Raw genomic sequence first — 11945 nt, 5'->3', positions numbered from 1 at the left:
TCTGTAGACCAGGCTGGCCTCGAACTCAGAAATCCGCCTGCCTCTGCCTCCCAAGTGCTGGGATTAAAGGCGTGTGCCACCACCGCCCGGCGATATAAAACTTTTTTAAAGTTAAAACATTTCCTTAGTGGATCAGTGCTCCAGCTACATCATACCATTCTTTCAGAATGCTATTGCTGACTCCCTATTTAAATTTAATAAGTACTTCGTGGTGGCAAGACTCATTATGTAATCATTAATATTCATTTGCCATGAATATTACATAAAGTGAAATATTACATGGCCCTACATTGCTTTTATCGCTAATGGAAGCGTTGTCGGTACAGAGATTAACTGCTAGTTAAAGTCCCGAGGCGGCTTAGAGGTAAAGAAGTTTTAAATGTTAAACAGTCGAAGATGGAAGGTAAAGATTGTACCGAGTCACGGGGAAAACCTCTCAACCCCACCGATCACTTCTAAAGAAAGTGGGCTGGGGCCAAAGAGAAGGACAACAAAATAAAGGCTACAGCTTTAAATAAAAAGAGACGCACACACACACACACACACGGCTTGACAGACACTTATTTTCTTCTCAAGAGTGAGGAGCTGCATGAAGCCTACAGAACTGTCCTATAGATGTTCTCACTGTTGCTAAGGAATGCGGATGCTGGTGTGACATTCTTGCACATAGCTTGTTCGCACACGGGGTGTGACACACTGACCGTTATGGCTACCGACGCATGACACCTGAGTCCAGAGATCAGGGCGGAGCCCAGGTTCTCTGTGTGACGTCAGTGCATTTCCACCTATCAAACTGACTCCAGCCAGAGCTCATCCCTCCTGCGGTCAGTGTACCCCTACAGGAGCCTGGGTGGCAGCTGGGAGGATCGTGGCATAGGCCACCTGTTCCCTGAATCACAGATTTTTATCAAAATCTGGGTTATACTCAATGGCCTGGGTCATTCATAGAAATGTAATCAAACCTGGCGAATCAAAGAAAAGAGCGGTCACTTCAGAAGTCACCAGAAGCCGTCAGCTACCTTCACTTACACAGGAGGAAGAAGTGGCTGAGAATTTCAGAAGTCTTCATGCATTATTTTTCTGTGCACTGCCAACCTAACATAGATGACTCTTTATTGAGGACCAAGCACACCACTGGGTGTTCTCTTCCCAGTTAGCACCTTAGGAGCCAAAAGAATGAGACACAAAAGTCTCAAAATCACGGAGGAAAAGCCAGGGCTCTCAAAACGTGAAGACATCCAGATCTTTCCATGTGATTTCCATTCTGCCTCACGGCTTACACAGGAACTAAGGAGGCACATCTTTTCAGATGACAGACAGCCACCTAAGGTGACTCCCTGGAGCTCACAGCCCCGACAAGAGGAGAAGCCAGCCTGTCTTCACCCTTCACCACAGGAAGTCATGGTAGAATCCACAGGGCTTGGGGGAGGTGTCCCTAGGCTTTTCTCTGTATTAGTCTAGAGTCCAGAAGTTCCTCAGTAGGCCTCTGTGAGGCCAGAGCTGGAGCTGCTCGTGTCAGGAGAGGAAAGACGATGTGGAGATCTGGGCCGGGCAGTGCCCACACTGCCAACTTAACTCCTACGACTATCCCAATAGGTGCCCCCAAAGTATTCGCCAGTACCAGTAGGGACCCAAGTGTCCTCGAACCCGCTGGTAACAGGATGGCTGGGGTGATCTCTTGGTTTCAATGGGATGGAGGGTTTGGCTCCAAGCGGACTCACAGTGGCCAGGATTATTTTTAGAAGATGATTTGCAAGCACTCCCATTCTCTTGTTTCCAAATCAGAATTCCTTCCCGTGGCATTTCTCAAAAATCCCTCTGTAAATATCTTTCATGGAAATATTTACCGAGTACATTAAGCAAAGCCATGGGATTTAAAGGATAAGACAGATCTGGACTTTACACAGTGTTGATTCTTTCTGGAAATTCCTGATAAAAATCAGATGTTCATAGGACCTGCCAAAACACAGACATTTCAGGTCAGCGCCAACCTCAGCCTGAATTCCGTTCAGAGCGGCTGGGGCGGGCACTCGGCTGCCTCTGTGGCCACCTGGCCTCGTTGCCAACATCTTACCACCTCATTAGCATAAGATTAGCATAATCTTCCTCTAAGAAGCACTAACCGGCTGAGAAGAAGATGAGTTCATGGTTTCTGAAATTGTCAGTACAGTGGTGGGCTCGATTTACCACACAATTTAAAGAGCTGTCAGGATTTTTAAAAATTGTTTTACTTTATGTGTATGGATGTTTTGCTTGTATGTTTGTCTGTGCACCATGTGTGTGCAATGCCCAGGTAGAGAGTGTCAGAGCTCCTGGAACTGGAGTTACAGGCTGTTGTGAGCTGCCACACAGGTTCTGGGAATCACACCTGGGTCCTCTGGAAAAACAGCCAGTGGTCCTAACTGTTGAGTTATCTCTCCAGCCCTCCTCCTCCTTCTCCTCCTCCTCCTCTTCCTCCTCCTCTTCCTCCTCCTCCTCTTCTTCTTCTCTTCCTCATCCTCCTTCTTCCTCTTCTTCCTCCTCCCTCCTCCTCCTCTTCTTCTCTTTCTCCTCTTCCTCTTTTTCTTCTCATCTTCTTCCTCTTCCTCCTCCTCCTCTGTTTCTTCCCCTTCTCCTCCTCCTTTTCCTCCTCCTCTTCTTTCTTCACCACCTCCTCCCCACCCCCTTCTTTATACAAAGATCCTCTTCGGAGCTAAAGCTGACACAGAGTTTAAGCATCCCTTACAGGACTGAGTCCCCACAAAGTTTCAAACTTGGAAGCTCTACAGCCTGTGGTTTGGAACCAACTGTGTTCTGACTAAGCCGTCTCCTTACATGAACATCTCAAAGGAAGCAAGCTTAACCTCTGAAGCTGAGACTCTTTCATGGATTCCACAGAACAGAAAAACTAAAACCGGAGCCTGGTGAGAACGGGCGGAAAGGCACAGGAACCCCACACGTTCTTAAACCGGGCTGTTAAAATGCCCGAAAGTAGCTTTTTGTGAGTAAAATGTTAGTGTGCGTTTCACAAATTTATCATAACCTGCTGTACAAACTCATAGAAACTTCAAAGTTAGGAGTAAAGCAGAGAACAGGAAACCGCGGCGGGAAAATGGTTCGTATTTCTGCTGTTAGCTCACTATTAAAAATGGCTCCCGAGTAAACGTAAACATCTCAGAAAATACTGCGACAAGCTTTAAGCATTCCAGCAAAGATAAGTTCAAGATTAACTTGGGAAGTTGTATTGGAGATAGGTGTGACCACCCCTGGAAATTCAGATCCACTTCCTGGGCTAATTTCTTAGACATTGCTTTACTACCATCATCAGCATCAGCATCACCATCACCACCATCATCATCATCATCTCAGACACTAGGGGCTGGAAGTCTAAGTTATACCTTCCAGGACGTGACCTGTGAGGACCAGCTACTCCACACTTACTAATGCAATCTCAGAAGGCCTGGTGCTTAGATGTAGGCTTGACTTGTCAAGAGGGATCTTCTGAGTTGTCCCTTGGGTAATGAATGGAAGGTACAGCTAGCGGGGGCCCTCCTTACCTCTCACTGTTCTTCTTGCCGCTGGAGGAGCTGCTGGTAGAACCTGTGCGGTTCCGGCTTCCTTTGGAGTCCCCGGAGCTCTCCCTCCGGCCGCCTGGAGACACTCGTTCGGAAGAGCTGGTCCTATTGATGCTGCAGGAAGGGCGGGTGGGTGAGAACAGTGAAGACTGAGTGTCCCCTCCCGGAGCATCCAATGTTTCCATCCTCCAAACTCACCCACTGAAACTGACTCTCTGTACCACAGAGGGAGGGACGAGCATAGGGGGAACCCTGATGAATGACGTTAGCATAAAAAGTGCCCAAGATAGCCCTCTCATCTCTGACCACCGTATCAGGACAGAAGGCACCAGGCTGCCATTCAGAAGAGTGTCTAACAGAATCTGATGCATGACAGACTCTCACTCACAAACCATGAGCAACCACTTCCCCTTCAGTGGCTTGTCAGTCAACAGACTTGTGGTCCTGTGGTAAAACAGGCGACACTCACCTAAGACAAGCACATGACTGTTGCAGGCTCCTGTGACAGTCCTTTACCTTCCTTGTGGGTCAACCTTGGGGCCTTAGCACATGAGTCAGTTCTGCCTCCTTTACAAGCTTCAGACAGAGGAAACAAATGGATGCATAATGGGACCCCGGTCTCTGCTCCTGCTACAGGCAAAGCTGGGTTGCTCTGCCCTCATACTTGCTTCTCTGTGAGAAGGGAAGAAGTATCGGCTGAGGGGAACAGGTGAAGAGGGGCCAGTCTGGCTGGACACATGGAGCTTGGCAGTTATATGCACGGGTGTGCGACTCATGTCACGGCGTGGACAGGACTGTTCATCTGGTCGCTATTATGGTGTCATGGTGCCACAGATATGGGGAAGGTAGACAGGAAGGAGGGAAGAAAATGAGAAAAAAAGCCTGCAGAGCAAAGACCTTCAGAAAGAGGTTGAAAAGCTGCCATGGAACCAGGTAGCAGAGAGAGGAGAGAGAATCGGGTAGCTCTGTACAGAGTAATATATGTGTGTGCATGAGTACGTGCCTGTGTGTATGAGTGTGTGTGTGTGCGTGTGCATGTGTGTAGCTTTAAAGGACATGTCACATAGTGGGAAGACAAGCCACCAAATCTCATAAGTAATGCACAGGAACTGAGGAACCTAAGACAGTAGGACCACCCCCAAGGCCCAGTTCCAGGAAGAAACCACCTATGTACACCCCCAGTACACGCAGCCCCCATTGGGCTCCTGTCAATCACCCATCTTTTTTTTTCCTCCTTGGTCTGTTCCTTCCTCAGACCAACCTTCAGCCCTTCTCCTCGGTAACTCCAAGTTTACCTTCAGGTAAAACCGTGGGCCAAGATTGTAAAGGCCGCCTAACTTGCTGGCTTTTGAAAAGTCACCCCATCTTCAGAGTGAGCAAGTGTACTCCAAGGGACAGAGCATGATCATTTTCACACATGTTCTTCCTGGGGACTGAGGAGCTGTGTCTCTGTGGTGCCAGACATCTCACAGAGCCTTTGTGTGGGCATGCCTGAAGGCCAGCCTGGGGTTTGTTCATTTTTGTGTTTTGTTTGTTTTAGAATGCTCAATTTAGGGACAAGGGGCAACACAGCTTTTCTGAAGCCTGGGATTACAGTCTAAAGATCAGAGGAACTTCATGCCCAGACTTCACCATCCTCTCATGATGAAACCGTCAGTGGTGGGAGCTCATGGCACCACCTCTGCCAAGTACCCAGCGCAGACTCAGAAGCTTCTGTGGCAGCTGCTGAAAGGGCCTTGGGAGACTGTGGCAGCGAGAGGCCCAGAGTGTCATCTCTGCAGGGTCCTTGTGGGAGTTCGTGGTAAGTTCACGGCAGTTGAAAGAATTGCATAAAACGCTCTTGCAGCGCAGTAAGGAGCGTCTATTATGGCAAATGATAACCAAACTCAGCCCGGTGCCCAGAAGAGGACGATGGGAAGAGCTAACGGGAACCTGACATTTCCCGTCTGACACAGATTATTTCACTAAAATCTCAAACATTCCCTTCAAAAATATCACCAGCTCATTTTATAGACAAAGAGAACAAATTCAGGGATATATAGCAATTTGTCCAAGCTTCCAAGAGTGACTGGGTTAGTGGCTCTAGTCCATGTCCTTCCTACCGGTCACCTAGCCAAGACCTTCCTGCAGGAGGCCTCTTTAGTCACCCAGTAGATATCAGAGCAGTTATGTTCCCTCAGGACTTCCAGGCGCACCAGTTCTGCAGATCTGGTAGGTTTCTACAAATTCACTATATAATGAGAGACTCTGGATAAAGCCATTGAGGCACAGTGTTGCGGGGAGGGGAGCTGGGCTGACAGAGCAGCTCTAAGCCCCCCTCATCTTGACGCTGATCCACTCAGAGTGTCTCAGACCCATTCTGTCCACACATAAGCACGGAAGTGTGAGAAAGCATTGTGGATTTGGGATTTATTTATTTTTTTATTTAAGTGTATAAACCTTTGTTTGTGTGTATGTATGTATGTATGTATGTGAATGTCTGATGCCCAAGGTGACCAGAGGAAGGCATCAGGGTCTGTGGAGTCGGAGTTACAGACAGCTGTAGGCTACCACGTGAGGACTGGTAACTGAACCTTGGTCCTCAGCAAGGGCAGCCAGTGTGTTTAACCACTGAGCCATCTCTTCAGCTCCAGTGGGAAAGCGTTGTTAAAAACTTGAGGCAACTGTAGGCTTCAAACACCAGTACCCCGGACACCCTGCTTTGCGTACACAGCTTGGGTATAATCCATCAAGGCTCTTTTGGGACGTTTGTCATGCCCACATTTGCATCCCAAATGTTAAACTTTAAAAAGAAAAGATACTATTGTCCTATTGTAGGGAAAAAAAAAAAGAAGAAATAAGACATTTCCTTTTGAGAACCAAGAGCCCTTATGAATAAAAGAGGATTTCAGAGGGCTCAGATGAAGGACAGTAAACAAAAGCTGGAAGACTCTACAGCAACCAGGGCAGCCAGAGAGAGTGGGGCTGTCGACTCACCGCAGGAAGCTCCTTTTATTCACCAGCAGGGAATATCAAAGACCTTACAGTCCCTCTGGACAGCAAGCGAAAACAATGTTCTTTATTTGGGACATAGCAGGGGTACCAGCTTGCGAGAGGCCTAACAATACAATAACACAGCTCATCTCTGGGTCCTCGAGGGAGACCGAGACAGAGTGTTTTCAGGGCTGTGCGTAAACACCCTGCATTTCTTCTGTCTGCTTGTCTGTCCCCGCATGTGACCCCAAACTTCTGAGTCTGAAGAGAAAGTGGGCTTTTTGTATTTCATTTACGCATCAAAGAAATCCGTCAATTTGAATCTCAGACATGATACAAATTTCTTCAGCGGAGACGTGTGACATTCTTTCTTGTGATGAGATAACAACTCTTAGCTCAAGAAGCTAGAATTAAGGTTTTCTCATCCTTAGATGATTAGAACCCAAGAAATAATCTTTCCAAAATTTCATTAAAAAGGCCCTGCACATTTACAATCAACAGGGATTTGACCCAGGGCTCTTAGGACCAGAGAGTTTCTGAGGACGAATTAAAAACTGTGACCTACTCAATGAATACTAGGCATTGACCATGTCTTCTGTGCTATGCTGGGTACTGTAAACAGGGACCGGGGCTGGAGGGGTCTTTGTCCTGTTATGACACATCTAATTCCAATAGGCTGAGATGACAGAGTTTAGTAATTAAATAAAACATGCCCTTCTCCATCATTATGATAAAGGTAGATTAAAGCACATCTTTAAAAACGTCTTTACTTCTTTGTTCTCTGTGGTGCATGTGCATAGGGGTAGGTGTGTGTGCACTGCTCCCGTGCAGTGTGCATGAAGAGGTCAGAGGGCATGTCCGGTGTCTTCCTCCATTGCCTTCTTCCTTCTTCCCTTAGGAGAAATCCTACACTGAACACGGAGTTGAGCTGGCAGCCAGCGAACCCCAACATTCCTCCTATCTCAGTCTCCGACAGTGCTGGGGTTTCACATCTGCACAACCACACCCAGAATCCTTGGTGGGGTGCTGAGGATCTGAACTCAGAGGTTTGTGCTGGTGCAGCACGCACTCCTGCCCACTGAACCATCAACCCAGCCCCTAAAGCCTTTGTGACACAAGTCCTTTCCCAGAAACAGCATCTTAGAAAGTCTAAGGAAAAGCATTTAACTTTCTCTTTGATACAAAGCTGACTACTTGAGCTACGGGGATTGCATGGTTTCTGGCGAGGGGCAGGGGCTGTCTAATCCTTCTTGACTCAGCACCATAACCTACCGTCCTTACTTTGCCACCGACAAACACTGTACCCCACATAACACCCCCTCTGTTTTCCTAACTGGGCCGCCTTGCCTGGCTCCGGTGGGAGTCGGTGTGTCTAGTCCTGCCGTGACTTGTTGTGCTGGGGCGGGGGGAGTAATGTTGGGCTCCTGCTTCTCTGGGAAAGGAGGGAGGATCTTCGTGAGGGGAGCCCTGGCAGGAGAAGGGGTGCTGATATTGGAATGTAAAGTGAATAAATAAATAAATTAAAAAAATAAAACAAGGTCTTAGCCTTCGGTTCAGGTAGACTTGGGACTCTTACAGACTGTACCCTCTTCCCCACGCGCCCCCCCACCCCCACTGGTTTGGCATTGGTGGCAATCTGACTATCCCAGGCTCCCAAGTACTGGGATGACAAGATGAACTGCCATGTTTGGTCTAGAAATAACTTTTCTTTAAAACCAACTAAAGTCAGATATTGTTTTCTGGCTCTTATGTGGCGTGTGTATCTGGCACTGACTTAGACAGGGTCACACATCCAACAACCTGCTTTCCCAAAGGGCAGTTGGCTGTTGGGGAGTGACAGCTACTTCGAGACTCTGTCTTACACTGGCACTGAGCACTGTTGAAAGGATGCCTGTACCAGTTTTGTTCTTTTGATCTCTGCTCGCTCCTCACCCACCCCCACCTCCACCCCTTACCCACCCACCACCACCCCTTACCCCCACCCAATTGCCCTGCTCTGCAAACTCCCGGAGACAATGAGCCATTGTCTCCTTTCCTGCGTGCTGGGAAAACTGCTATTGGCGGCCTCAGCAGACCGCAGAGCAAGGTGTGACCTACAATGTCTTCTTCGGATTTTCTGCCCTTTTCCTTTGACAAATAGAAGCAAAACCTCTTCCCAAGGGCTCCAAAGCAGGGGGAGCCCAGTCCCAGACTAAATTTTAATTGGCAACACAATGTGGCGACCGCTGGGGCTGGACTGTTTCCAAAGAGGATTTTGTCCTTAAGCACCAGGCTAAAACCCCCCAGAGTCTTCTCTTGAAAACAAACACACACCATGCGTGCCCCCCAGATGTCCCGGCTTGCTTCATTTGGAGCTGTGATTACAGCGACTGACATTCTTCCTGATGGAGCTTTGCACACAGTCTGTTTTAACCTCAACATTCAGGAAGTCTGGCTGGCTTCTTTCTGCCATCAGAAAACTTTCCTAATGAGAGCTATCACCATATCGTATCTGGAGGCTGCTGTTCCTGTCTCCAGCTCTCAGGTGAATGGGATGCAACCCCACGGAAGCCCACTGCAGTGGAGCGAAGCATAGTCCTCTGCACTCCTAGGGCTAAGTCTAGAAAATGACATACTTCTGGTCTGAAGCTTCACGCTGAGAACGGCAGAGCAGGTGAATTGGATGAACTGCTTTGTAGAATTGAAAAAAGAGTAGTCTAGCTGAAGATGTAGAGTGATTACCAGCACATGTGAGGGCCTGGATTTGATTCCCAGTACCACAAAAAATTGTCAATACTACAAAAATGGAGAAGGAAGGAAAGACAGGAAAGAAAGAAAACAAGAGAGAAAGAAAGAAAGAAAGAAAGAAAGAAAGAAAGAAAGAAAGGAGGAAGGAAGGAAGGAAAGGAAAAGTCTACAGAGCTATAGAGGGTATGTTTAAATGCACACACACAATCATACACAATTGTACCTCACACGTGTGTGCAAACAGGATGGCGGCTATGAGCCAGTCCCCCCACTGCACCCCCTTCCTTCTCTCCTCTTAAGATTAAACTGCTGACAGCCCTCCCTACACAGGAGTTCTTCACTCTGGGCTGAAACTCAGGTAAAGACCCAGCTACCACGCCTCTGAAAACCAGAAAAGAAGCACTCCGAGGGTTGGCAGAAGAAGGGAGCCAATGAAGACGAGCACGAGACACACGGACAGAGAGCAGGAAAATGGAGGGAAAGAAAGACAGCAAGACCAGGGGTTGGTTTCATAAAAAGATCAACAAAATCCAAATACCTCTAGAAAAAGAAACAGGGGAAAAGAACGAGGAGGCTTGAGTAACTGGAGGGTGAAGAATGAAAGATTACCGTGACAAGTGACGTCACCCCAGAGATACACAGAATTATAGGAGGCTGCTATGAATAATTGCATGCTAGCAAAGCTGGAGAATCTAGAGGGAGTGGATCTGGTCCTAGAAATACATAATCTAATAAGAATGAATCATAAAGAAATTAAAAATATGAACAGACCTATAATTAGCAAGAGTAAAAAAAAATGCCTGCCGAGAAAGGAGCGCTCAAGACCAGTTGGCTTCACGGGAGGACCCTATCAAATAGCAAAAGAATAATTAGCGTCAATTTTCCTTTTCAGGGCTGACAGGGACAAAAGAGTGCTGATTTCGTTCTATGTGACAAGTATCGCTCCGATACCGAAGCCAGACAAACCTACTAAAAGAAAAGAAAAATAAAGACCAATATCCTCAATACCGACAAACCGAATTCAATAAGGGGTTTCAAAGAATGAACAGAACAAACTGAGACTGATAATTTGATTTCAAAGGTGTTTCAAAGAATCAAAATCAATCAATGTAATGACCTCACTAATAAAGAGCAAACATCACACAGCCATCTCAATTAGTGCCGAAGAAGCCTTTGACGGTCAGTGGGTCAGTGGGTCAGTGGGTCAGTGAGTTGGTGAGGTGGCAGTGGGTAAAGGTGCTTGCCATTCAAGCCTAGAAACTTCAGTATGCCCAAGCCTGGGACCCACATGGTAGAAGGAGAAAAAAAAAAACTATAAGTTTTTTTTCTAACCCCCTACATGCATACTGCGGCATGCACACACGCCTGTAAAACAACAGTAAATAAAATGTAATAAAATAATTTTTAGAAAAGCATAAAAAAAAACCCTTTCATGATAAAGACACTCAAAGAACTGGGAACAGAAACAAACAATTCCCCGGGGAGCAGAAGCCACACAGGAAACCACAGCTAAGTTACTCAAGGAGGGAATGCTGAGCGCCTCCTCTCCGACAGAGCAGCCAAGCTCACTGGATCTGACACAGTACTAGAATCCTCACCATGGCAGTTAGATGAGAAAAAATAAACCATCCGAGGTGGAAAGGCACAAGTGCACCTCTGTAGACAGCACGTGCTAATGAATGTGCAAACAGAAAATAAAAGCCACAGAACGTTAAAAACCACACACACAGACACACAAAAACTATGTAGTGCGTGAGTGAAGTCCTGGGTGGATGTGTGTTGTTTGTCACAGGCATGAACACGTCAAGGGTCTCAGTGTCTCGGCCCCCTGACAGGGGCAGAGCCTTCCTTGGGTCCATGTGCAGATGGTGACAGCATGTGAAGGAAATGTTCTGTAGCTTTCTTCCTGAGTTTTACCTGAAGACAGCTCCTACCAAGATTAGCTAATCCTCTGGACACAATAACCCTGACTCCTTGACATCTGTAGGTGATGACCCCACTCCCTGTTCGGATGCATTTGTGCTAGAGCTTTACCTCCCTGCTCACTTTTACACCACAAACTCCCTAAGCTTCCACAGTGCTGATGTGTCTCTATACAAGGGCCTGGACCACCTGACCCCAGCTTTTCTGTGTCTGTGTGTCTGTCCTTATTCATTCCCTCAGAGCCCCAGTCCACTCTATCCCCAGAGCTGCACAGGATGAGGCACAACAAGTAAAAAATTTCAGCAAAACTTCAAGATCTAAAACAGTCAACACACAAAAGCCGGGTGTATTTCCTTCCGATCTGAAAGGAACCAGGGAGAAGATTTCTACTTATTACGACACTAGAAATGGCTACTTAGGAACAACGTTATCTTACAAGGCAAAAAGACACGCACACTATGAAGCCATACAATTTTACTAAAAAAAAAAAAGTTAAGACACAGATGATTTTAATTAAGATATAAACAAATAGAAAGTCCATGCTTGTAGATTAGAAAACTCGGTGGCCATTTTACTTAAAGCACTCTACAAATTCAGTGCAATTCTTAGTAAGACGTCAAAGGTAATTGTGCTGGTTAGTTTTTGACATCTTGACACACACTAGAGTCACCTTGGAAGAAGGACCCTCCACTGAAGAGTTGCCTCCGTCAGAATAGCCAGTAGGCATGTCTACATGTGGGGCCCTTCTTCTCCTCCCGTCTCCTGCCG

General features: G+C 47.0%; 1 protein-coding gene across 1 annotated transcript in view; it reads right to left on the bottom strand.

The window, feature by feature from the left end:
• Positions 1 to 11945, bottom strand: part of Eml1 (EMAP like 1) — a 117677-nt gene that overhangs the window by 49843 nt on the left and 55889 nt on the right. Inside the window, exon 4 of the mRNA XM_028764571.1 lies at positions 3537 to 3668. Coding sequence (XP_028620404.1) covers positions 3537 to 3668 — 132 coding nt within the window. The remainder of the gene's footprint in view (positions 1 to 3536; positions 3669 to 11945) is intronic.

Source organism: Grammomys surdaster, unplaced genomic scaffold (genome assembly GCF_004785775.1).
Source record: "Grammomys surdaster isolate TR1022 unplaced genomic scaffold, NIH_TR_1.0 144, whole genome shotgun sequence".
Taxonomy (NCBI): Eukaryota; Metazoa; Chordata; class Mammalia; order Rodentia; family Muridae; genus Grammomys; species Grammomys surdaster.
Note: the sequence above shows the minus strand (reverse complement) of the source record. Positions and strands in the feature narration are given on the sequence as shown.